The sequence below is a fragment of the Capsella rubella genome, unplaced genomic scaffold (assembly GCF_000375325.1).
Source record: "Capsella rubella cultivar Monte Gargano unplaced genomic scaffold, Caprub1_0 scaffold_3, whole genome shotgun sequence".
Classification (NCBI taxonomy): Eukaryota; Viridiplantae; Streptophyta; class Magnoliopsida; order Brassicales; family Brassicaceae; genus Capsella; species Capsella rubella.
Window position 1 is genome coordinate 5,960,921 of NW_006238921.1, and position 24,893 is coordinate 5,985,813.

General features: G+C 35.1%; 9 protein-coding genes across 10 annotated transcripts; 5 read left to right on the forward strand and 4 right to left on the reverse strand.

Moving 5' to 3' along the window:
• Positions 1–3,218: 3,218 nt before the first annotated feature.
• Positions 3,219–3,776, forward strand: LOC111831436 (putative glycine-rich cell wall structural protein 1). Its single transcript, XM_023785552.1, has 2 exons — positions 3,219–3,313; positions 3,476–3,776. Exons 1-2 carry the CDS (start codon positions 3,219–3,221, stop codon positions 3,774–3,776), a joined length of 396 nt encoding a protein of 131 aa, XP_023641320.1.
• A 2,124-nt stretch (positions 3,777–5,900) lies between these two features.
• LOC17891780 lies at positions 5,901–8,102 on the forward strand. 2 transcript variants are annotated; one of them, XM_023786027.1, is made up of 3 exons: positions 5,901–6,081; positions 6,702–7,479; positions 7,574–8,102. In XM_023786027.1, exons 2-3 carry the CDS (start codon positions 7,041–7,043, stop codon positions 7,777–7,779), a joined length of 645 nt encoding a protein of 214 aa, XP_023641795.1. In that variant the 5' UTR covers positions 5,901–6,081; positions 6,702–7,040; the 3' UTR covers positions 7,780–8,102. The 2 variants fall into 2 exon arrangements, with proteins under 2 accessions (XP_023641795.1, XP_006298533.1); XM_006298471.2 differs by lacking the exon at positions 5,901–6,081 and adding an exon at positions 6,481–6,579.
• A 612-nt stretch (positions 8,103–8,714) lies between these two features.
• LOC17891977 (cell wall / vacuolar inhibitor of fructosidase 1) lies at positions 8,715–9,576 on the reverse strand. Its single transcript, XM_006299372.2, has one exon. It carries the CDS (start codon positions 9,370–9,372, stop codon positions 8,821–8,823), a length of 552 nt encoding a protein of 183 aa, XP_006299434.1. The 5' UTR covers positions 9,373–9,576; the 3' UTR covers positions 8,715–8,820.
• A 661-nt stretch (positions 9,577–10,237) lies between these two features.
• On the reverse strand, positions 10,238–11,016 carry LOC17893795 (cell wall / vacuolar inhibitor of fructosidase 1). The gene is made up of 2 exons (XM_006296699.2): positions 10,772–11,016; positions 10,238–10,601 (listed from the first exon to the last, which is right to left on the reverse strand). Exons 1-2 carry the CDS (start codon positions 10,955–10,957, stop codon positions 10,299–10,301), a joined length of 489 nt encoding a protein of 162 aa, XP_006296761.1. The 5' UTR covers positions 10,958–11,016; the 3' UTR covers positions 10,238–10,298.
• Positions 11,017–12,767: 1,751 nt separating this feature from the next.
• On the forward strand, positions 12,768–13,476 carry LOC17892697. The gene is made up of 2 exons (XM_006300113.2): positions 12,768–12,967; positions 13,100–13,476. Exons 1-2 carry the CDS (start codon positions 12,802–12,804, stop codon positions 13,462–13,464), a joined length of 531 nt encoding a protein of 176 aa, XP_006300175.1. The 5' UTR covers positions 12,768–12,801; the 3' UTR covers positions 13,465–13,476.
• A 1,861-nt stretch (positions 13,477–15,337) lies between these two features.
• LOC17893896 lies at positions 15,338–16,101 on the forward strand. Its single transcript, XM_006299122.2, has 2 exons — positions 15,338–15,555; positions 15,692–16,101. Exons 1-2 carry the CDS (start codon positions 15,390–15,392, stop codon positions 16,036–16,038), a joined length of 513 nt encoding a protein of 170 aa, XP_006299184.1. The 5' UTR covers positions 15,338–15,389; the 3' UTR covers positions 16,039–16,101.
• A 483-nt stretch (positions 16,102–16,584) lies between these two features.
• LOC17891018 (acidic leucine-rich nuclear phosphoprotein 32-related protein) lies at positions 16,585–17,690 on the forward strand. Its single transcript, XM_006298666.2, has 2 exons — positions 16,585–16,876; positions 17,223–17,690. Exons 1-2 carry the CDS (start codon positions 16,667–16,669, stop codon positions 17,478–17,480), a joined length of 468 nt encoding a protein of 155 aa, XP_006298728.1. The 5' UTR covers positions 16,585–16,666; the 3' UTR covers positions 17,481–17,690.
• Positions 17,691–17,738: 48 nt separating this feature from the next.
• Positions 17,739–19,618, reverse strand: LOC17890944 (30S ribosomal protein S6). Its single transcript, XM_006297981.2, has 5 exons — positions 19,315–19,618; positions 19,080–19,134; positions 18,935–18,991; positions 18,426–18,503; positions 17,739–18,323 (listed from the first exon to the last, which is right to left on the reverse strand). The coding sequence occupies exons 1-5, from the start codon at positions 19,558–19,560 to the stop codon at positions 17,818–17,820; spliced, it is 942 nt and encodes a 313-aa protein (XP_006298043.2). The 5' UTR covers positions 19,561–19,618; the 3' UTR covers positions 17,739–17,817.
• Positions 19,619–20,114: 496 nt separating this feature from the next.
• Positions 20,115–23,390, reverse strand: LOC17891888 (serine carboxypeptidase-like 33). The gene is made up of 9 exons (XM_006297511.2): positions 23,117–23,390; positions 22,937–23,044; positions 22,724–22,819; positions 22,459–22,551; positions 22,175–22,263; positions 21,424–21,848; positions 21,222–21,317; positions 20,379–20,484; positions 20,115–20,264 (listed from the first exon to the last, which is right to left on the reverse strand). Exons 1-9 carry the CDS (start codon positions 23,388–23,390, stop codon positions 20,115–20,117), a joined length of 1,437 nt encoding a protein of 478 aa, XP_006297573.1.
• Between the last annotated feature and the right edge of the window lie 1,503 nt (positions 23,391–24,893).

Genomic DNA, 24,893 nt, shown 5'->3' on the forward strand with positions numbered 1-24,893 from the left:
GGACCACACGTGTGCTCTGAGATATCTACTTCATATATGAAAAGAAAAAACCATTATTCATATATAATCGGGGGCAAAGGATACGTCCAATATGAATATGTTTAACGCATTTTTTGTATCATGCGATTAAATGCATTATGCATATGCTTTCCTATGAATGTGTTTTTCTTTCAACATACGTATGTCACTGTTTGCTTGTAAAAATATTGGATGAAAATATGATTTGTGAATTTTTATAAATATGGTTTTCACAAACCTAACGTACACGACAAGAACAAAACGTTAAATTCACAACAACAAATATTTAAACAGAAAATGTAGAAATGAGCAATGTATGGTACGTCGCTTGGTTGCTGTATGAAAAACAAGAGATGGGCATTTCTCTGCTGTCTCATCTCTCAATCCACGACAAAGTTTGTTGGGTTGTCAAGTAATATACAAATCTTTCAATTTGTTATTGTTTTCTTTACTCTTTTTTTTTATATGTCAATATCTATATATATTATTTTTTTACATTTTAAGTAGTTGCCAAAATGCTATTCAAGTTAGACGTTATTTGTAAAAGAGTTGGGGTTTTTATGTAATTAAACATATAGTCTACAACTATATATATATTAATCTTTAATTTTTGTAGACTATTTGATACATTTTACAAGTTAACAACCATATTTTTCCAATTTGTTTCCAATAGCTATACTATTTCTCCCACCAGTTACAAGTTAGCTTGCATCTTACCTCTATAGTTTTTTTTTCGTACGTGAATGAAGCATCGTTAGATAATGACAAAAGTTCATCTTCTTGCTAATCATAGACGGTCAATTATGAACTACGCAATGCTGAAAATAGATGAGTACAATATATGATAGAATTAGGATTCTCTAAAGTCGTAACCAATCAGACTCTAAAGAAAGTCTAAAGATGAGGGTTTATGGTAAATTAAGCAATCAGACGAAATTTGGAAGTGGGGTACACTTACAATAATGCATTTACATCTAAATCAGTATATGTTGTAGTATTAGTAGTAGAAGTACTTGTTTTGTTATATAGGATTACAGGTACGTTAGAGTAGAGACGCAGAACTAGTGACTAATACATATACATGAAATTAATGCTAGCTAGGTGATACTTCAATTTTGCGATTGAACTATCTATGAAATGCCTATAAAAAGCATATTATAGCACGAGCTTCACTCGCTAGTCGCGACGATACAAGTTAGTGGTTTGTTCTTTCCTTGCTTCGTCCTCTCTAGAACCCAAAAAAGGCACTTGTTGAAAATCAATTATTGAGTGGGGAATTAGATCCTAAAAGCATTAATTAAGTTCGTAGTAATCATAATCTAACCTTGATTTAGTTATATAAACTGGCTTTTCTAGAAACATGCGTCACAGCACCAGCATGGTGTTCTTCACTTTTTTTTACTAGTTTATCATTTTTTCCAAGTTTTTCGCCAAAAGGGTGATTAAAAAACATACAAACCAATCATGCATCTCTATATATGTCCTCTAGTTTAGGTTACGATTTTTTTTTTTTTCAAAGCTCATATACTAAACGCGTTTATAAATGCAAATGTTTACCCTAATTAGTAATTAGTTTATATTACTAGATTTTCTAAATATCAAAGAAAGGGAATTAAAAATCAGTTATGTCATAATTTAGAAAAAGAGTTTTAGTAAAGAAGAAGAGAGAGACTTCGTTAATTGGTGTCTACTACAACACATAGAAAAGAGAAAGAAACATTTGTCCACTCCACTGCTCCTTTAAAACGCACGTGGGTAGGACCCTAACTTGTCTAGTCTTCCAAAAAAGCCGTAAAACACGAAAATACTAACTATTTTGATATAATTATAACTATATGATAGTTTAATGAATTCTTTATTAATAATATTAGTACTATTACTACTACTTAACTAGAACAATGACGACAAGAACATAAAAATCCCAATAAAACCGCGTAAAAATCCAAACAAAAGGTACACAATAATAGTTTTTACAACATAATAATATATCGTTTCACATTTGGGATCGGTACCGTATGGTGGACCGTCAATCGAATTCGACCGTGCACCAGATTAGAGTGAGTCGATCGACTCTGCTGTTTCAGTTTTGTCCTAAACTTTTGCTTTAGTTTTTATTTTCTACTATACTCATCATATACCATTTTGTAAAATGTTAACGTTTATAATAATCCTAAAAATAACAAATAAACGATAATATAAGCCAATCATTTTTACAAGTATACAACTCTTTGAATATACATGGTTATGCATGCATTTAACTGTTCGTTTATTGCTTTTCCACTGATCAGAAAAGGAAATATTTATCCGAAAGTATGTGTTTTAAAAGTGTTAATAACAACGACCTTTTTCCGTTGGGCTTAGAGCAAAAACACGATTTGAAGTTTTAAGGAATTATTTGTTAGCAAAAAGAACAAATGTTTTAGTTAGGCCTGGTGTGCTATTTGGGTTTTTAAAGCAGTAACCAGAGCAGACCCAATAAGAATGCACTACAGTCTCCAAGTATGGTCCTCCCGCACGCGTATCTGTAAAGAAGGCGACTTCAACAAAGTGGGAGGTTCCGAGGTCCCATTGTCACACAACTCTCAAAATCAAAACTCTCTTTAACTATCTTTCCTTGACTAAGCCATTATCGAATATTTTATTACGTGTGTGAATTGTGATCCTTTATTTTCCCAAATTTGCTAATACGTGACATCTACTTATGGAAATGTTGGTCGATGGATCGTGCTACTCGAAATGTTTTATACGTGTCTGTTAAGCATATATAATTATTATATATTAAGCATTAGAGGAGGATATGAGCCGTAAGGAAGACGACACATGTTCGAACACTAAATATATATATATACATATAATTAAAATATAATCTGGTATGGTATTGGAGAAGTGGCGATTGCTGTATCTTCACCTACAAGAGCACTGAGAAGTTTCAGGCCCACTTCATTCACCCATTGTTCACACATATTGGTCAAAAAGGAAGCTACTAGAACTTACGTGCCTCTTACGTTGCCACTCTTCTCGATTCCTTATAAATACCTAAGCAGACCAACATTCTCTACATAGACCATCGATTGATTCTACAACACACACGGCTTCTCTAACTAGCTCTCTATATCTAAAAACCTTTCACAAAGAAACGATTTTTTAGTGGCTATATAAGATACATAGCTTGGTTCCTATATAACTGAGTAGTTGTGAATATGGGAAGCCTCAAGTTCTTAAGCGCTGCCTTCTTGGTTTTAATAGTTTTTGACGTCTGTTTAGCTGCTCGATCACCAAAAGCTCTTGGTAGAGGGTCCGGTTCCGGTTCCGGATATGGTTCAGGCTCCGGGGGAGGCAAAGGTAGCGGAGGAGGTGGAGGTGGCGGCGGCGGAGGAGGAGGAGGAGGAGGAGGGGGAGGGGGAGGAGAAGGATCAGGTTCGGGGAGTGGTTACGGTTCGGGGTATGGATCGGGTAGCGGCTATGGAGGAGGAAACGGTAGTGGAGGAGGCGGAGGCGGCGGTAGAGGGGGCGGGGGTGGGGGTGGGAGTGGAGGAGGTAACGGAGGTTCAGGATATGGATCAGGCTATGGAAGCGGCTCTGGATATGGAAGTGGTGGTGGTGGTGGTAGAGGAGGCGGAGGTGGAGGTGGCGGTGGAGGAGGAGGAGGAGGAGGTGGCGGTGGGAGCCGTGGAAATGGATCAGGATATGGAAGCGGATCTGGTGAAGGGTATGGAAGCGGATACGGTGGGGGAGATAACTATAGTGACTCACCGTAAATCATTCTTATGTATTGCATGCTTATTTTTACATAATTTAGGAACATACAGAATAAGGTGATCGATGTTTTGTCGTCACACACACACACATATATATCTTGTATACTGTGTAAATCACTCTTCTTTTTGCTATTGAAAGAGAGACGATGTGGTTTCACTTAATTTCCCTATTAGAAAATCGCATGCATTGGCATATGGAACTACGATGCACCATTTACTTTTGTTATATTATCATTTTGTAGTCATATGTGTGTACCTTGTTTATCCCACTTATTTGGTTATTTCCATTTTTTACAATAAAATGGAGACGTCTAATAAAATAAAATAATATAAAAATAGTATAGGCATATCTGATAGCTCAAGTGATAGATAAATAGCATGCACGACGAATTGATGAAGAATGGTTAAAAGGAATAAAGAAGCATATATAGTTATTAAGTTATACAACTCTGCCACATGAAATTTAGTGATTGTCCTTGCGGTATCATGTGATTGTGTCACAATCCAAGTACACAGCGTCATAAGCTGGATGATATAGTATTTGTTTTTAAAACTAACTTAAAAGTCGAAAACGGGCTCATCGGCCCAATAGATTAATATTCACTGACCACGTACTGGCCCTAGACCTTTAAGGATTCGCCGATTCAACAAGCTGTGTGGCAGACAGATCCTGACTGGTCTGGTCTTCGTCACCAAAAGGATCACCCCCACGTGTCTCTTTACATAGTTTTCCCACCCCTTGTATAGAATTTTAAGGAAACTTATCAAGATTTCAAGATTTATTTGGGCACAGAAGTCAAAATATACTTTAATCTAACATATTCTTTTCTTAAAAAAAAGTTCATGATGGGTTAAGAAAAGAGAGGAAAATGTCTAGTGTGAAATTGTTGACGGCAGAAGAGATAAAGGTTCACATATTTATAACATCTATATGAAAAAGATAATAAACGTGTTAATGATAGACTGTAAGTGTAACAAGTCAGATTCATGGGGCCAAAGGTATTATGTAAAGGAAATGGACCGATTGAAATAAATGTTGTCTGTTAGTGGGATGTGTAGAGCTCCCTACCAATCAGACACCTCCATGCCTTATGATTTCTCTACGATTATTTGATTTCATTTGGGAAAAACTTATAAACTGTTACTATATGAATCTCCCTATACAGAGTTTATGGAATAGAATTGCGTGTATCAGACATCCCCTGATAAAACATGCACTAATTGTGAAGTAATGATATGATTATTTAGTAAATAATTAGAACTTATTTAAAAGGTGTGACAACAAAAACAATGGGTTGTCGATGAATTTGACCGGAAAAAAGGAAAAGAAGTTGACCAACTAAATTAGGTGGGGGTGGTTCTTTACAAATCCGATATCTTACTGGGGTTAAATCGAAAAGTTTAAATAGTTAAGGGAGTTAATAGAAATATATAAAAGTGCGGGGAAGGCAGTTGAGGGAACCGCTCCTGTTCGGTTGAAGTCGTCATTTTCACATATTTGTGAAACTGGGCCAGATAGATTTATAGTGATCAAAATGGGACCAATTTATTTCTTCAAATTATGACAATACATGTCGCCTTTGTATTTGTCTTTGTCTACCTCCGATTCTGTTCTCGTCTTGATTTTTCAACATAAGTTCCAAAGTTTTAGTTTTTTTTGTTTGTAGTATTCATGAAAAAAACCAAAAGAGAAATCTTACAAACAACAATATTTGTAGAATGAGCAAGTGATATAATAATACTTTAATATACGGGGTGCAAACGTATAAGAAAATAAAATAATGGGATCAAATTTGGAAAAAAGGAATATTTTTGGGACTGCCCTGCGTCGGTGACGCTGAAGCTTCGCGGCTGGAGCAAAAAAATAAAAAAGCTCACATGCATATTATTTATCTCATCTCAGCTATTTTTAGAACAACAACACATGTCCGAAACACATTACAGTTCCTATATCTGTTTCGAATTCAAATCTCCTGTCTCTTTTTTCTTTAATATACTATTACACTTATTTAATTTATTTCATTTTCAAATTCCAGAGTATATATATATCGGAATAATCCATTGTATCTTATATATTTGTTCGATCTCTCCTGAAAAAAAGAAAAGAGTTGGAAACTTCGACGAATGTGTGTGTGTATACTATAAATCTAAAAAGTCCTTTTTTTTTTTCATTGTCTTGATTTAGTTTTTTGCTGTCTTTTGGAAACGGTCTGAAGTCGGACAAGTGAATCCGCCATTTTCTCCTCGGTCTCTCTGCTTCATCTCTTCAGTATCGGATCTGGGTCTCCTTCGCTTTCGTTTCAAGGTAACAATTACAACAACAACAACAACAACAAAGAAAGTTCAAATATGTTTCCTATTTTATTCACACACCCATTTCATTCCATCCAGAGTTTCTAATCTGACTCTCTTTCGAAACCTTGATTCATCATTTTTTTGAATACTCCTCATCACTCAGCCAGTGATTTCATTTTCTGGGTTTCGAATTTGATTCGATAAGAATAATTAATTTCAATTTTATTTTTAATATGTTTTCCCCCCTAAGTCACGGCATTGGAAAAAAGCAAAAACACAGCTGTTCCTTGCTTCATGCCCGAGATTAAGCAAAAAAAATAAATATTTCTTCTTCTTTTTTTTGTTTTCTCTTTTCGAATCAATGCTCTCCTACTAGTATAAAAATTACCTACTTTTAACAGTATCTGAATTTACTCATCAACCAAACTTCAAACTCTCCTCCTTTAAATTCCTCTAACTCCAAATCTCTCTCTTTCTTTTTTATTCCCAACCACGTGATTTTGATTCGGTAATTATCCATATTCTTGCACTATGTTTAACCCCATTAAAGTTATTGTCTTTAATCCTTTTTTATCGATTGATTATTAAAAATTAAACTTTGTGATTTATTATTTGGTGTTTTTTTTGCAGATTATTATTTTCTGCTGGGCGAGGAGGCGTTAGCTGTAATTCATTGTTTACTTGCTTTGGCTATTAAAAGCCGTCACATAAAGTAAAAGCAACACTCACACACATTCATATATAGACACCACATTTTTTACGTATATTGTGTGTGTGTGTGTGTTCTTTCGTCTCTATCGGGTTTAGATCTTGATCTGAGATTACAGATTCAAGAACGTTCTTTAGGGTGATGAGGAGTAGTTTGTGAGATTGTCTCTTCAACTTCGAGTCTGAGTCTGATCTGAAGTGAGAAACTTTGTTTTGTTTCGGTTTTTGGAATCTTGTCTGTCTTAATCTGGTGAGATAACAATGGGAATGAGTCTCGATTTCGATGTTGATCTCGAGAAAGGAGTGGTAGATTGTGAAAATGTTTATACAAAGTCACCGGAGAAGCCCATGTCTCCGGATAGCAAACCGGTTAAAACCGGAGAAGAATTAGAGAATGATGCAAGCCCGGTTCAATGTGGGATCAATAAACCGGGATGGGGGAGGAGTGATCGGAAGGAGAAACGGAAGAAATCCGCGTCGAAGCCTCCGCGGCCACCACGCGGACCGTCGCTGGACGCGGCGGATCAGAAACTTATCAGGGAGATCGCTGAATTGGCGATGCTGAAACGCGCGAGGATCGAACGTATGAGAGCGTTGAAGAAATCGAGAGCGTCCAAAGCTGCGTCTGCGGCTTCTTCTCTCGGCAATGTTTTGGCCACTCTTTTCACCGCTATTTTCTTCTTCGTACTCGTTTTCCAAGGTACCCGTTTTGATTTCGCTTTTGCGTTTGCGTTTCACGATTGTCGGATTTTGGTTTAGCTTATCTAAAAAATTTTATTAATTGACAATTTCAGGATTGTCACCGAGAGCAGCCGGGAAACCACACTCAGTCGTTGCCGGAAATGTCAATGGCGGGTTTGTTTCGGCTCAGTATGCTGGAAATCCGTCGGCGAGCGAACCGGATGGAGGTTATACCGGACCGGTATTAGCACAGAGATTTTCTCGTAGTTTACTTAAACCGATATCCGGTTTGGAGAATGGAAAGAAGAGTTCACAGTAAACCGCAAGAAAGGAGTATAGAATTGGAAAAATCAAATCCATACTGGTTTGATCAAACCATTTATCGGTTTAGGTTGTCGGTGAACCATGTACTCCTATTATCATACCGATAAATTTTTTGGAGAGAAGAAAAAGAAAAGATGGGCTGCTTTCTCAGTGGCTGTAAAATGATAATTATCCGATGTGGGTAAAGATTAGTTTTGTGTCGTTTTCTTGAATAATAAACTGAGAGAGAGAACTAAGTTTTACACATAATAATAAAATCAGTGTTATGTTATTCAGCTATCTCTTATTATTATACAATTAATTCAAAAACTGAGATAATTTTGGTAGATTGTTGCAAAATAGTATCCAGATTTTGACTAAATCAAAACATTATTTTATATCGTTTTTGTTTTTAATAATTTAGATCACATGTAAACGATGGTTGCAGTTGAAATTTTGAAATCAATTAGTATAAAAAAAATAACAATGTACAGTATAAATATTTGGGAACAGGATCCATGTGGCTGTATCTAAGACAGTCCACTGAGGTAATAGTAGAGACCACTATTAATGGCTGTGCCTAAATTAACTGAACATGTGATTTCACGTGTGTGTGTGTGTGTATGTGTATTTCTAATGTCTATTATCTCTGTTTCGTTGCTGTCTGCGGATGCTTCGTGGACCCTTTTCATTAAGGCCCATTACCTCTTTAATCCGTTTAGTCTCACTCGAAGTGAAACTTTATAACACCTAAACATAGAAATTTTGTTATCATATTCTATGTTTAAATTTGATAAATGTACATACATGTGCTGGTGTAAACATCCAACCACAATCATCAATATATGCATGCTCTTTGATTTAAACTTGGCTGCTTTCAACTTTTCCCAAATATATCATTTTTCCTAGTTGAAAACTTATTAAGTTTTTTGATTCGAGAGTTTTAGTTAATAATGTAATAATATCTCTACCGAATTTTATAATAGAATTTTGTTCGTGTCGGTAATTACAAATATATGTATATATGATAATGATGATAGTTAATGAACAGAGATTCTCAAAGACCATTCAGCAGAGACTTAATCACAGACATCGCCACGTCACAAAGATTCTTTACCAGCTTGTTTCTAGCGGTAAGGGCCACCGAGCTCTCGTCGTCCGCGCCGGCGTTTGTGATCCCTTTCTGGCAGGAATCAGTCTGCTTCTCCGCGTCTCCGAGGACGTATATCGCCAGTCCGAACTTGCCGCGCCGCATTGCTTCCATCGCCTGAGGAATATTAAACTTGACCACCGGCCGGTACAGCTCGGCGCACTGAGCCAGCGCTCGCTCTGCCGCAGGATCGTGAGAATGTCTGATCAGAGATTGGATGTATCCTAGTGTATCGGTCATGTTACCGAGCACGACGCTAGCCATAGCTGCCGCTAAAGATTTGGGATCGGAAGGTGAGGGGGAGAGTGGACGGAGAGAGGCTTCACAGAGGTCGCAGAACGGCGTTGCTTGGCATATTTTGTCGATAAGATCATCGTCGGAGTATACTGACGGCAGAAGCAGGAGGAGAAAGAGAGAGAGACACGGTAATGATGTGATGGTGGAGGATGATCTCTTCATGATTGGCCGGAGATAGTGAAACTTCTGAGAAGTACTTGTTATGCAATAAATTAAAGACTTGTGTTGTTGTGAGTATGCTACTGCTAGCTCTGTTTCTAGACTTATATAGTAGTTGTTGCTATTTGAAGTTGTTACATGTTAGTAAATTTTAAAAGTTCATACAAATTAACATACATTATGTTTTTTTTTTTGTTCTATAAAACAAGGTGCTTTTTACGTGTCGTCACACAAGAATTTTGTTATATATCGATGTTAACTAGGTTAATGATTATTAGGTATACGTGATTATTTTAATTCCACCCGTGAACGAAGCTTCGTGATCAACAAACTTTGCTTTAGTTTGATAGATATGTCTTTAGCATATAAGTTGTTGTGCGTATTTTAGAGTATAAACTTCAATTTGGACTATTAATGTAGGTATATTTGATTGAATCATACTACCTAATTTTTCATAATACATGGATCTGAGTCTGAGTATGAGTCTGGTCTTTTACACTTTATCCTTTTGGTTATATGTGGTTGTTGGAACAATAACAAGAGGAAGACGACGGGTATGTGTGGTTTAAATTTGATGTATGAGTACTTTAGTAGTCGGTCACATATACGACAAATTAAAAATACCATTATATAATGAGTACGCACTATACCCAACGTCGACCAAACAATTTTAAAACATACCTTTGAGATAAATTTATATTGTGGGGGCTCTCTTCTCTCGTCAGTCGATATCTGGCTCGTGAATGTTTTTGTATATCCCGTGATTCCGTTCTAGAAACTTCGTGCCAGAAACTTTTTGCACCCATAAGCTAGTACCGGTTTAGCATTAGCAACGGTGCATCGTTTCATTAGAATTTTGAACCAAGCATATGATTTAAGAACTTTATTATTAATTTAGAATGATGTTTTAAACTAGAAATGTATAGATATTAGAGCAACATTCGGACGATGGCTCTGGTCACGTCGCAGATCTTGTCCATTCTTTGAGTCAATTCGGTTAAAGGAGATTGGCCTTTGGGAAACCCTCCTTCGCAGACGGAGGCTTCAACACCGGAGTCCACAACGGCGTCTTCAGCGAACTTGGGGTTTCCTTTGATAGCTATGATGGCTGTGTGTACGTTAACGTCTACGATCGTTTTGTATCTTAGATTACATTCGTCCAATGCCCGTTTAAGCATTGTTTTGGTTTTGTACGCCTCGTTGATACGCCCGAGCGTTTCCGTCCCTAGCGCCTTACGTACATTCCCACAAAAAAAAAAAAAAAAAAAACATTTTTACATTTTAATACCTTTTTTGGTGGACAAAATCGCCTTTTGACTTTAAAGTTACAAAACCAACCCCGTGACTAGTACACTATAATGTCTTTATTCGAATTGAGATTATGATGATAAGAGAGAGATACCTTGATTTTGTCGACGAGGATAAGAGCGAGACCGACGGTGTCGGCGGAGGAGCTACGTGGATCGGAGCGGAGGAGAGAGAGACAGAGAGTGTAGTCAGGTGTTTGTTTGCATGTCATATCTACGATACTACTACCCATCGCAACCCCCACCACCATAGCCATTATCATCATCTTTATCATTTTCATCTTCTCTATATTTTAGTACTACCAAGATTATTAAGATGACTAATATGCATTCCTAGGTGAGGCGTGTGTATTTATATGTCTATGTATGTATATGTGTGACTTTAAACTTATGCTATAAAACGTTTTCTTTTTCTTTTTGTTCTTGCTTTGATACATGTAAACCTATTAATTTAACATTAAACCAAAAAGAAAAAAATGTAAACCTATTAAATGCACATAATTATCTACATGGACCAAAGTTATTAGGGCATCTGAGGGGTTTTTAAGCAAATCCTAACTTAAGATTTATTAAGAAATATAAGAGCTTCTCTTAATAAATCTTAAGCTAAATTTTGCTTAACAATTCTTCAATAATGTGATGGTCTTAACCTCTAAACGCAGAGATAATATGAGTTACTCTGATTTGAATAAGCATTGGTAATTTGAAGTTACGATGGAAGACAATAATTTTATGGAAATCTACGGTGATAAAATAAAGAAAATTTTAAGAAAATATTTCTCTGTATGGAATCAAAAAATGTATACAGAGAGAATGGCAGCGAGTGGCAGCCAAACTTAAAACTCAGAGAGATTTACCAGCGAGTGGCAGCGACGATGACTGATCTTAAGGCTGCCAAGTTTTCTCTTGCAAAGTATGATATGAAAAACGTTATGTCGGCATCGGATAATTGTCAGGCGCAGTTTATCGGGAGTTTGCCGTTGACCGGTCGTAACAAGGCCGTCCATTATATCGCCGAAATGACTGCTGACATCATCAGGTATCTTTCTCGTCTTGTTCTATTTGCCATTGTTGCACGATATTCGATATATATTCGATATAATTTTTTGATCAGCTGGTTTGTCTAAAGGTAACGATATATATATATATATTTTTTTGGTAAACAGGTAACGATATATATTTGTACTAAGCATTAAGTGGTTGGTCTTACGACATACATTATACTATTACAATACGACTATACATATAATGTATGTCGTAAGACCAACCATTAATTTGCATCTAGTCATATGTATATATAGTCTTACATATTCTATTACAATAAGAAATCATATATGTATATGTTTTTGTTTATGTATATGCACATATATATATATTATATGCAAATCAGAAAATGTTAATAGTCTATTCGTCAACGAAAAGGTTAATGGCATGTGAGTATGTAGTGACACATGATCACAATAATAAATAAATAAAATCTGAAAATATTACAAAAGTTTTTAATTGGTAATCAAAGATCTTCTAAAAAACTTTTTTTTATAAACCACAAAATGTTTATTTTTACAAATTATATGTTATTTGCTTAGCCAAGATTATCTAGTTCTACTTTTATTTTTTGTTTCATATTGAAAAGAATCTTTGATTTATATGGCGTGAATTCTACTCTCTCTTTTTTTTTTTGGTTAAAGTGATACAATATTTTGTTAAAATGACAAAAATGTAGATTTATATATGTTTTAATGTTGGTGGTAAACTAAGATAGGTTTGTTTCAAATTATTTCTTGGATAACTATATATGTAATGGTGAATCTATTTTCTTTTTCCTAGTCAAACATTCAATTTAGTAAGAAAGAATGTAAAAATTGGTAAAAGAACAAATCAGTGGTCCTTTCTTCAACAAATTGTTTAATGCCTTGATAATCTTAATTGACCAGAAGAGACATTATTGGATATGTTTCCAAATGCACTCTGAAGACTAGAAACTTCATTTTTTCGGCTCTAACACACTATAAAGAGATCTTTTAACCCCATTTATAAAGCCATTCTTAAAGTTAGAGAAACGATTCACCAACAAATTTTATTTTTGTAGCAAATAAAAAAAACATTCACATCGCCAAATAACAAAATGAATCATTTCACAAAGTTATTTGCAATTTTTCTGGTGTTTATCCAAATCCAAATAGCCTTGTCTCAATCACTTGAACAGAAGGTATGCCAACAAAACCGTTATAAGGCACTATGCTTCTCCACTCTAAATAATAATCCTAGAAGCAAAACCTCAAATCTCCATGGTAATTTTACCACACATAAATAATTTTTTGGCTTTTTCTATTTCTTCAAAAAACTGTTTATCAACATGTATTACATTATATATTGCAACGTTATATAGCTAAAACTTATATATATTTTTAAAACCATGGAAGGGCTTGCGTCGATCGCCTTCGACGCGACGATAAAGACATTCAACGATATGGAACAATTTCTTATCATTGTTTTAAATCTCGTCAGTCGCAGTGAAGACTCTAAGAAATACAGATCTTGCGTCGAGGATTACGGTGCAGCGATTAATAATATTTTACCAGCAGTAGTAGCCGATTTAAAAGCCAAGAAATATCCTGAAGCTATGTCTCAAATGAAAGAGGTTCTGGTGAAGCAGGGTGATTGTGACAAGCAGTTCGCTGGACCCGATACCTCCGCGAAGAAGACGGAGTTGATGAGCTTTACCAAAGTAGTTCATGATACAGCTGATATGACCATTGATATTATCAAAATGTTGTCTACTAATTAAACTTTTAAAAATTCACCGGAAAAATAAATAAGATATTTTAGTTCTAAATTTTTTTTTCCATCAAAAAGTCTTGATTTATAGATACCATGATACACTTGACACGTATTCGGTGTCTAAATCAGAAACCTCCTTAATTATTTTCTAAATTACCATAATTTTATGAAACTATATATAAAAGATGATACTCTTTGCCAAGCACGTACATTGTTTTAAAATAAGTTGACAAAAATATGTACAATAGAAACTAGAAAGACATAGGGAGATTAGGCCTCACATCTAGCCCATTAGGTATATCACAAACCGGTAAGTTTAAGGCCCAAAAATATCTTAACGCTTTTACACTCGCACATGTAGCTACCACGTGTGACTACAGTGGTTAATAGCATGTGACACATGATCACAATAATAAAACAGAAAAATATAAGTTTTTAATTGGTAATAAAAGATAATCTAAGAGCATGATTAGGGGAGGATTCTATGGGGTACCTATCCGTAAAGTGGGCCAGGAAAGATTAAAAATAAATTAGAAAGCCCTAAGGGCATCCTCAGTCCTGAGCACTTTTAATGGGTACTAACCAATTTTTTAGTATTTAATTTTGACAATTATTAAATTAAGCAACTTGAGAAAGAGTAGGAGGGAGAAGAAGGAGAAGAGAGAGAAGAGTTCTGTGAGAAAAATAAAATCAGAATTGTTTTTTTTTTTTAATCATCTACCAACCACAATTTGACACGATACGTTGCTCAAGTGTTGCTTATGTTGCCCAAAGAAGCAACGATACTTTGTCTAATGGGCTTTTTTACAATATTTTTCATTAAACTTTTGATCCACCCAAGAAATAAACAACCCATAAATTATATCAGTGGACATGATCTAATAAAAAGTGAATCGTTGCTTGTGCAGGCATCGGAAGAAGCCCATAAGTACCGCGACGTGGCGCAGTATAACTGGAAGATGAAAAAATAGAAAATGAGAATTTTTTTTTTTTTTTTCCATTTTTCTTTCTCCCCGACTCCGTCGTCTCGTCCTCTCCCCCTGCTCTTTTTTGCAGCCCCTATTAATATTTCTTATATATTTCCCAGATTGAAAAGAATAAGCCTTGATTTTCATTGATGTAATATATGTAAGTTAAATTAGTTAAATTTTTGTTTTGTTAATTTGTATTATTTACAAATATAATTAAATTTTATATAAATTTTATATATATATTATATTAATGATTAAGTACCCCTTTATAAAGGTTCTCTATTGGAGGAGTAATTTTATTTAAAGTTGTTAATGAGTTGCTTTGATTAATTTAATAGGTTATTATATTATTAATTTATTTTTAAGTATCTCATATAGAGTACTCTACTAATGATGGTCTAATAAACTTTTTATTAACCATAAAATATTTATTTTTCTAAATTATCTGTGATTTTCTTAGCCAAGATTATCTAATTTCTCTTCAGTTTTTTTTTTTAATCAAGAAGAGTCTTTGATTTATATGGCGTGAACTCTATCCTTTTTTTAGTGTGGTTAAAGTGATACAATATTTTGTTAAAATGAAAAAATATGTAGATTTAAATATGTTTCAATTTTAGTGAATTAAATAGATCTGTTTCAAATTATTTGTGGGATAACTTAACATGCAATAGTGAATCCTAGTCAAACATTCAATTTAGTAAGAAAGAATGTAAAAGTTGGTGTAAGAACAAATAGTCAACAAAAAGTTTAATGCCTTGATAATCTTAATTGACCAGAAGAGATTTTTCTGGATATGTTTCCAAATGCACTCTGAAAATTAGAAACTTCTCTTTTTCCGCTCAATACACTATAGAGAGATTTTTTAAACTTTTTATAAAGCCAGCCTCAAAACTAGAAACGATTCACCAACAGCTTTTCTTTGTAGCATATCAACAAAACACTCACATCGCCAAATAACAAAATGAATCATTTCACGAAATTATTTGCAATTTTTCTCGTGTTTATCCAAATCCAAATAGCCTTGTCTCAATCGTTGGAACAGAAGGTCTGCCAAAAAAACCGTTATCAAGCACTATGTTACTCCACTCTAAATCTTAATCCTAGAAGCAAAACCTCAAATGTCCAAGGTAATATTACCACACATATATCATTTTTTTTGCTTTTTCATTTCTTCTAAAAACTGTTTATCAATATGTATTACATATTTACATTATATATTGCAATGTTATGTAGCTAATTTTTTTTTTTTTTGAACCATGAAAGGGTTTGCGTGGATCGCCGTAGATGCGACCACAAAGAAAGTAAACGAGATGCAACAGTACCTTGTCTCTATCCTAAAGAATATTAGTGACCGTGGAGACTTTGAGAGGTATGGAACTTGCGTCGAGGAATTTGGTGCGGCCATTGATAGGTTTTTACCTGCAGTGGTGGCCGGTCTAAAGGCCGGGAAATATTCGGAGGCTTTATCTCAAATGAGAGAGGTTGTGGCAAAGCCGGGTTATTGTCAGCAACAGTTCGCCGGAATTGCCGGAATTTCAGAGTTGACTAACCGTAACAAAGCCGTTCATGATATCGCCGATATGACTACTGATATTATGAAAATGTTGTGATCTATTCTCGTTAAACTTTTTAAAATTCACTAGAACAATAAATAAGATACTTTAGTTCCGATTCTTTTATCTATCAGAGTCTTGATTTATAGATACATACCATGATACATTTGATTCGGTGGTCTAAATCAAGAAACCTCTTCATATTTTCCTTACGTACCATAATTTAATTAAACTATACATATCAAAAATGATACTCTTTGCCAAATACTGTACGTACATTGTTGTTTTTAAATTGTACAATAGAAAGACATTGGCAGATTAGACCTCACATTTAGCCCATTAGGTATATGTATATCACAAACAGGTAAGTTTAAGGCCCAAAAATATCTGAACGCTTTTAGTTTTACACTCGCACATGTAGCTACCACGTGTGACTGCCTCCTCGCCGTCCTCGGGGGAAATAATATCCAAAATTTTCAGTTATTACCTTATACGGCATATGAACCGTTCGATGTGATGCCATCTCATCGATCCTAGTCTAGCATAGATTGAACGGCCACGATTGAGTTTTTCAGTGTTCTACTGCTAAAGGCTGATTCGAAGCTTCTGCTTTCTGCTCTCTCACAGTCTCTCTTCTGTAACGGAAAAAAAAAAATCAGAAAAATCTTTGCTTGTTTGAGGGAAGATGTCGCCTGTTGAAGATGCTAAGGAATTGAAGGAGCAACCTGTGATTGAGGTTCTGAGCGACGACGACGACAGTGAAGTGGAGGCAACCAAAGATGGAGGAGAACAAGTAACTGCAGACGATGATGAGGAATTCGACGGTGAAGAGAATGAAGATGAAGATGACGACGATGATGATGATGACGACGACGACGACGATGAAGAAGAAGAGGTATGAATCGCTTGGTTTATATTTCTGCAAGAAGAGTGTAGATCTGAGTTTTTTCTGCGTATCTTTAGCTCTAATTTCAACTCTTCTTCGTATGTGTCTCACTCAACTCTTAGAAGCTATGGATTGTTCTGTGTTAGATTAGGGTTTATCCTTTTCCCCGAATCAGATTTTAGGGTTTAGTCTTTGTTTTAGTCACTGAGTCAATGGATAGTATTAGAAAACAAAAATGAAGTTTTGATCTCATCTCTTTCAAAGTCAAAGCTCATATCTTTGGTCCGTTCAGCTTCTTCTTTTGCAAAATCATAGAACATGTGTGGTTTACTGGTATTACATTCAAACCGTGCAGGAGGAGGATCTTGGGACTGAGTTCTTAGTGAGGCCTGTTGTTGAGGTTGAAGATGAGGATGACGCAAGTGATTTTGAGCCTGAGAAGCATGGCGTGGAAGAAGACGCTGATGAAGAGATCGAAGAAGACGATGTCGATGAGGACATCAGCTTGAGTGCTGGCAAATCCGAGCCTCTGCCCAAGAGGAAGAGGGTTGCTAAGGACCACACTGAGCAAGGAGATGTCATCGCTGATGACATTAGGCCCTCTAAACGTTAGTTCTAACTTCCCAACTGACTTCAATCCAAGAAACATGTTGGACCTGGATTCAATTTCACTGTGTTTGAACTTTGAATCTTCTGTTGGGTTGATGTAGTTTTTAATTTAGTGGTAGTCTTGCTTACAGTTTAATGGATTGTTGTTTCTTTATGTTCCCTGAGACAGCTTCAAACCAAGTTTAAGTATTCAACGCAAGAATTTCGTTTCTCATATTTTCTTGATTTTATAATTCTTATGATGCTGCTGTTATATTATGAGTAAAACAAACAACTTCAATTTTATATGTGACCCTATTATCCAAAACATGACTCAGAAACAAAAAGAATTACAGACAGCTCTATACTCCTACTTTAACTGTTCTCCGGGTTTCTCTTCTGCCGTTATTTGACTTGTCCTGTCCTTCTTCTGGTTCGCTAGCACCATCTTCCTCTCCTTCTTCTTCTTCTTCATCTTCATACAACACCATAACGACATTACCATCATCATCTACTTCATACTCTATATTATCACCATCTTCTTCATCATCACCTTCACCCTCATCTTCCTCGTCAAACTCTTCCTCTTCATCATCATCATAAAATTCATCACCTGCCCGAGCAGAGTGAAACTCGGGAGGTGGAGGGCAGTCTTCAGTGATGGCCTCATCACGTTTCATCACGAGATGCCTGATCACCCTCTCATCACTATCTAACAATCCCTTGAATTCGTTTAAGTATTTCGCCTCTATCTCAAAGTTCATCAATATATAATGAGCATTCTCTGCCTTCTGTATTTTGTATGCGAGTCTACGCATTCCCCAATCACTAAACCTCCAAACTTTCCCCTTCTTCTCCTTCAGGAAATCTGATTATCAACGAACTTAATTACAACCGTAATAACTAAAAAAACTCATGCATGAAATCTAGTGAGTACAACAACAGAGCATAAGAAGGGAAAAAGCTTCACCTTGTACTTTTTGGTTGATGCTTTCGACCTCCTCAGCATGTTTTTCATGAATCAAGTAAACCACCTCATAGTGCCTCACTGCACACACACATAGCTTATACATCATTAGCAGAGTCATATCAAATCAGTAACATAATCCAATCTTTCTTTAGGTGACTTTGAACTAAGCAATCAAGCTTTGATCATATTCCATGGTAAGCTCCTGACCATCTAGAGTAAACATTATGCAGAATTGCATGTTCGTCTCCTAAGTTAAAACTGCCACATCATATATCCTACATTATCATCGTTGCTTCATCAGCAACATCAAATTGACAAAGGTCTATAATTTCAAATCAAAATTTAGCCAGGAGGCGGAAAAGGGGAAACGCTAGCTTAGCTAATGAGGATAGATCAAGGCATAATTAACAGGTGAACATAGAACCAGCGTCTAGACAACACGTAACCACATTTCACCATTTGAAACAGTAAGTGTAAAATCAAAACGGTATAGAGGAGATGGAACTTACTCCTTTCCTCATTCAAGTCGCTCTGAAGCTGAAAATCCAGAAACTCATATAGCTCCTCTGTGTAAATGAGAAAGAAACAATCAATCTCAACGACCAAAATCATATTGAAAACAAAAACCAATACAAGCATCTAATAATCACTCACTTTCTTCAGCGTCAGCAAACTCGGGAAGTAAGTCACCTTCCTCATCGATCTTCTTCTGTGAATCCAATCCAAAACAAATAAATGCCACAACTTCAGCATCAAATGATGAACCAAGAAACAAATTTACTAACTTTATCCTCATAGGCATCTAAATTCCATCAATTTTCAGATTTTTCTTAATCCAGATTTCCACAAAATGGATAAAATAAAATTCGACAAAATCGAAGTCAGCTACCTCTTTGAGAAGAATGGATTCAGGAAAAGGACCAGTGGCTTCGTCAGGTCGAGCTGAAAAGCTATGACTGTCATCTTTCTTGCTTTTCTTCTTCTTAGCCGCCGCGACCAAAGGAAGAGGTTTAGATCCTCTGCGGCCGAGACTAGGATTAAGAGAAACACGCGACGGGTTGATAAACGAATCTCGCCCGTCGATTCTGGGTCTGAGAGACACCAGAGACGACGACGCTTGCAGGAGTGACTCCATTGGAGTAAGCACAAGTGAAGTGATGGAAGAAGAATAAGAATACGAAGAAGAGAGGGTTTTAGCAGAAGAGCAAAGACAACATTTTGGGTTTTGGATAAGAAAACTTTTATAAACATTTCACTTCGACCCCTATTGTTATTTACAATTTTGCAAAGCGCCCAATAGTTTTATACAATTATACTAGACTCAAAACTAAAGAATTAAATCATGAACAAAATAATAAAAGACAATACAGCATTAGCATCAAAGACTAATCTCACTGGATTTCGACTAAACTTTGAACATAACTTAGTTGTTGTTCTCCATACTTCTACTATATACATCACACAAACACTTTTCCTCTATATTGATGAAGACATTCACACAACTTTTAATTAGTAAAACAATGAGGCTTATAATTGCGTAAATCATTATTTTTATAGATAGTAAATGTGTTACATGGTTTGGTAGAGACAGTAACAACTAGCATGTTATATTATGTAAGTGGATTTATTGTTTATGCATGTAATATATATATGAGAGTACGTATATGATATAGTGTGATATATGATTATCTAGGGGCGTGACGGGAGTTCTTGGCCGTTAAGGAAGGACCGGAAAAGAGCGAGAGCTTCTTCAGGTTTATTGAGAGGAACCAAGTGTCCTGCTCCTCTCACCGTTACGAACGTTAACCCTCCTTCGTATTCCGTTATCCTCCCTCCCACCTTCACATTAATTATACCCAACACACAAAAAAGACTTGTAACCGTAAGTACTAACACAAAGTTATTTGGTTATATATAGTATCATATTATTATATAACCCCTAATCTAATTAACCTGATGATTGTGGAACCAAGAACGCCAATTGGATTTGACGGAAAGCCCTAAAGCTTCAACACAATACCGGCTTCCGATCACTGGCACTCTCCCGTCGGCATCTCCACTGTAAGACAAATAATAAATATCTAATATTTCATCTATATGTTCAATCTTATAATTGCAAAATTTTAATAATACAGTAGTTTATTCACTTAAATATATAGCTAATTAGTCATTCAAATATTTTCTTATATATGTAACGGTCGTGATTACATTCAAAAGAGACATACGTACAAGATCTTGGTGGGGATGAATAATAGTTATCATAGCACCTTCGGTGGGTTAATTACCTCGTGAATCTAGTGGTACTATATATATACTTATATAATATATCTAGGAATTTTCTATAAATTTATTTTAATGTTTTTCTTCCAAAGCTACAATAATATCAAGTTATCACAAAAATGTTTTTCAAGAAGAGCTATGAAAAAAAGTCTAGATATACCTTTCCTCCAAATGTTGTTCCCATACTATTTTGTGGTGTTCTAAAATTTTGTCAAAAGTTGTGATATTTATGGAAATTAAAATAAAAGTGGTATGTGTATAAGTATGATCACATAAAATAGGTATGTTAAATGTAAATTAACTATCTCGTTCATTCAAGAATCTCGTGCATATGTCTATCTTTCAGCAAGAATTTGTTATTGGTGACTAGTTTCTATTAGCATCGGAACGTACAGTATCTTCCCATATAATCTGTGTTTTCATTTACAAAATAATAAATTCAGCTGGGAAAAGTTCATTGACCATCAATCAGAGAGATATTGGCATTGTAATATACAAGATAAAAGTGTAGAGTACCTATAAACCCATATCTTGAGGCCAGCTTTGATGAGCTTACTGTATGTAGGCAACATTGAGGAGACTGTAAAATGGTACGTTTGCAATATTGCATCACTGTTTTTCATTAAAAAAAGAAGTAGAACTTAACATTTCAGGCTTTAATTTTAATATTTTATCATTTAATTAGGAAATATTCAGATTCATTCTACATAAAACTTACTTGCAAACTCTCCATCTCGCTACATTTCGTGTAGTGGCATGAAGAGACGATCGAACATCGACCCTATTGAAATATTCTTCAGCGTAATTAGAGTAACAAGGGTCGTATCCTTCAAACCATCTCACTCTCTTGAACCAATCTTTGACCGCAGGAGACTTATAATTAGCTCCCGAACTTAAGTAAGAAGCTCCTGATGAGCTATTAGCTACGCACTTGGGAGCATATATGTTATATATATCAATCTCTTTGTATTTTGTGAACACTGTGTTCATGGCAACGTTGCAGGGTTCTGACCAATTCGAAGACTTGAAGTCGCAGTTACGTTTTGCAGAGTCGTAGAGACTGTCGGAGATCACTGCATGGCTCCATGCATATTCTAAAATCCCTTTGTTATCATACTCATCGTCCGTCAGTGGGTTTCCCACCTATATTGAAAATTTTTATTATATTGAAAGAAAATCATAATTGAACTTTATAAACTATCAGAAAAAGAAAAAAAAAATTAACATTGAGATTTTGCTTTCCCTTTTTTCATTTTCTTTTATACAAAGAATCTGAAAAAAAAAGTTCTGATTAGAATTTTGTTCTCAAGAAGAAGACATCGGTATGGATCGCACTGGATTTACGTTACACTTTAAGAATGCACGTATAGTCAATATTCATATGCATGTAAGTATATCTATATGATTGCTACGCAATGAACAATTTAATGTCTATTTATATACGACACTAATAATAGTATAATACGTACGATGAAGCCTTTGAGATTAATGAAGGAGTCCTTTGGCTTAACTTTGTTCTGATCGTATATAAGCTCGGCTAGCTGAGGTGCGTAGTGACCTGTAAAGTGTAGACTCATACCCATATCATATTCTACAACTTACAAAATTATTATATAAACAAAATAAAAAACCCATTTATTTCCATGCTTCATTTTATACTTCTATTAGACTATTACAAAAAAAAGTTATAATGAAAAGTGGACAAAATTGAGGGAAAAAATAAATACAGTATGTCATAATTAATTAAGCTCACCGGCATAGCTTTCACCAGCTATGATGAAATCACGAGACTTATACTGTGGATACCTTGCAAACCAAGCAAGCATGAAGTTGTATGCATCTTCCGCTGTTACAAAACATCTCAAATTAATTTCTTACAATTTAGTTTCGATTAGTTCCCTTAGTCAGTACTAGAGTATAAGTGTATAATCTAAGTTCTATATATTAGTTTATATTTAAACAATAATTTGTTTTATGAGTAAACCGGACCACCTTCTTGTGGACATTTACTTACTTACCAACGAAAGCGTCGTTGAGATTGTCCAAATCAGAAGATGAGTTCGTGTACGAAAACCCTACTCCAACCGGTGATTCTAAAAACAACATATTCGCTTCTGAAAATTTGTCAAAAAAAAAAAAAAATTTGTCTGTGAATGTAAATACAAAACCAGCTTAATTCTTGGTTGTTAAGCGGTCACATTCACATATTTATAACTAGAACTAGATCAAACCTTGGACCCAAGAATATTGATTGAAGCTAAGGCTTGTCCCATTTTGAGCAACACGAAAAGGTCCTAATTCAGATGCTGCTCCATATCCAATAGATGAACAACCAGGACCTGCACCAGGATCATTAATAAAAATTGGTCAAAAAAACTTAAGAATCAAATATAAATAAGTGATTCAATTACCTCCATTAAGCCAGAGAACTAGAGGTCTGGATGAAGGAGATTCAGACAAGGCTTCGAAGAACCAATAAAAGAGTGAACGTGTATTTTCTTGATTGACGTTGACATAACCTGAGAAGTGAGAGACCTTCGGATCCAATGGTTGTTCAGGAAGGTTCACTACTTTGTCTAAATTTTGGGCTTGAATGTGGTAAGCTTGATGACGTAATGATAGTAATAACAATAATGAGATGATTAGAAGAATATTTTGTATTTTCATTGGAAGAGACAAATTCATCTGAGGATTTTTTTTTTTTGTATGTCTTGGTATTTTGCATTTGTCTAGCGTACGTAATGTGTATATAAAGTAGTGAATGTATTGGGGATGTTAAGATGGTCGATTGTGGAATGTAGAGTATGTGGCCACAAATATTAATGATAAATATTTACAATTCTTAATTTTATTTTTTTCAAGATCGTAATGGATGGAAGCTGAATGTACACTTCTGAGTTGTGACCAATTCGTTTGATAACTTATTATAGACGAATAGTTTTAGTTGAGTGGTATCACTATAGTTTGGAGACTAAAACTAATTCGAAAGTTAAACCATGATTTTAAAAAGTACGATTGATATTATAAAATCTGTTCCTTAATATTACAAAGACTTAAACAGGCTTAATACTTATTTCGAAGTTGGTTTCTCTAGAAGGTTTGAGATGGCCATGATGTACATGCCAAGTGTTAGACTCCACTGAAATAACCATGTGATTTGCCTTAACTCACACTACCTAGCTAAGAAGCAAAGTCAACAATGAGATTCCCCATTTACAACTAAGTTCCTATTAGCTTATTAGACCATCTCCAATGGTTAGAACCATGGGAGGGTGCTTATTCATTTTTTTGCATTAATTTTTTAAAAATAAATTTATAAGTAGCCCTTAGTCTTTGCTTAAAGAGTTAATTTAGACAACAAAGCTTATGAAAAGTGCTTGATTTGCATTAAATATAATGCAATAAATATAGGCAATGTCTTAAGTTTCCCATTAAGCAATGCCAATGGAGTTGCTCTTAACATCTTGTTCATAATGCATATTGATGGGGACAAATAGAAACCTAAAAGGTATATTCACCCTGAAAACCTAAAATGTCCGGTAATGAGAATCGGAGTAAGAATTAAATGGGCCGAGAATAGGCCTTCGTTAACGTAAAAACAAAGTTAATGATATCAAAACGTTATACATTAAACGGGCTGAGAATGGGCAACTATAGTTTTACAGTTTACTCATAAAGTTTTGTAGATTACACAACAAAGGACATATGCAAACGAAAAAGAAAGTACCACTAAGTTAAAACAATGAATATTCAATACCAGGGCATCTCTCGGAAATTGAAATCAAAGCTTTTTCACAGTTTTTGAACTAGCAAGTGAAACCAAACTATACTTATATATGTTATGGGACCAAAACTTAATAAAAATGTTAGGCATAAAACGAAAGATCTCTGAAACATAGTACGTTAGAGAAGGGACACAACACACAAGAGAGACGGACGGATTGATATGGGCTTAAATATGGAATAATTGAAAGAAAAAAAAAAAAGCATAAGTAAGTACTGTGTATTATTCTTTTTACTCGTCATTATTGTAGGGGACCCTTTTTTGAGAAATTTAGAGGGGTGTATTCAAATCACTCGTCATGATTTAAGTGGGGTTTTAAGATATTTTGGTGGATTTGTTATAATTTTCCATTTTAAAAAAGAAAAAATAGTTTGAGATTTGATGAGATTTGGTGAGATTTGAAA

Bases quoted from the DNA above. Each gene is read 5' to 3' on its own strand.
- LOC111831436 (XM_023785552.1), top strand. From the start codon at position 3,219: ATGGGAAGCCTCAAGTTCTTAAGCGCTGCCTTCTTGGTTTTAATAGTT. The intron at 3,314-3,475 runs GTCCGGTTCCGG...TGGATCGGGTAG, and splicing joins CCAAAAGCTCTTGGTAGAGG to CGGCTATGGAGGAGGAAACG.
- LOC17891780 (XM_023786027.1), top strand. From the start codon at position 7,041: ATGGGAATGAGTCTCGATTTCGATGTTGATCTCGAGAAAGGAGTGGTA. The intron at 7,480-7,573 runs GTACCCGTTTTG...TGACAATTTCAG, and splicing joins CTTCGTACTCGTTTTCCAAG to GATTGTCACCGAGAGCAGCC.
- LOC17891977 (XM_006299372.2), bottom strand. From the start codon at position 9,372: ATGAAGAGATCATCCTCCACCATCACATCATTACCGTGTCTCTCTCTC.
- LOC17893795 (XM_006296699.2), bottom strand. From the start codon at position 10,957: ATGAAAATGATAAAGATGATGATAATGGCTATGGTGGTGGGGGTTGCG. The intron at 10,602-10,771 runs GTATCTCTCTCT...AATGTACGTAAG, and splicing joins TCCTCGTCGACAAAATCAAG to GCGCTAGGGACGGAAACGCT.
- LOC17892697 (XM_006300113.2), top strand. From the start codon at position 12,802: ATGAATCATTTCACAAAGTTATTTGCAATTTTTCTGGTGTTTATCCAA. The intron at 12,968-13,099 runs GTAATTTTACCA...AAACCATGGAAG, and splicing joins CAAAACCTCAAATCTCCATG to GGCTTGCGTCGATCGCCTTC.
- LOC17893896 (XM_006299122.2), top strand. From the start codon at position 15,390: ATGAATCATTTCACGAAATTATTTGCAATTTTTCTCGTGTTTATCCAA. The intron at 15,556-15,691 runs GTAATATTACCA...GAACCATGAAAG, and splicing joins CAAAACCTCAAATGTCCAAG to GGTTTGCGTGGATCGCCGTA.
- LOC17891018 (XM_006298666.2), top strand. From the start codon at position 16,667: ATGTCGCCTGTTGAAGATGCTAAGGAATTGAAGGAGCAACCTGTGATT. The intron at 16,877-17,222 runs GTATGAATCGCT...CAAACCGTGCAG, and splicing joins ACGACGATGAAGAAGAAGAG to GAGGAGGATCTTGGGACTGA.
- LOC17890944 (XM_006297981.2), bottom strand. From the start codon at position 19,560: ATGGAGTCACTCCTGCAAGCGTCGTCGTCTCTGGTGTCTCTCAGACCC. The intron at 18,504-18,934 runs GTAAGTTCCATC...GTGTGTGTGCAG, and splicing joins CGACTTGAATGAGGAAAGGA to TGAGGCACTATGAGGTGGTT. The intron at 18,324-18,425 runs GTGAAGCTTTTT...GTTGATAATCAG, and splicing joins CATCAACCAAAAAGTACAAG to ATTTCCTGAAGGAGAAGAAG.
- LOC17891888 (XM_006297511.2), bottom strand. From the start codon at position 23,390: ATGAATTTGTCTCTTCCAATGAAAATACAAAATATTCTTCTAATCATC. The intron at 21,849-22,174 runs GTACGTATTATA...TTTTCAATATAG, and splicing joins TTAATCTCAAAGGCTTCATC to GTGGGAAACCCACTGACGGA. The intron at 20,485-21,221 runs GTACTCTACACT...TTTGTCTTACAG, and splicing joins CTCAAGATATGGGTTTATAG to TGGAGATGCCGACGGGAGAG.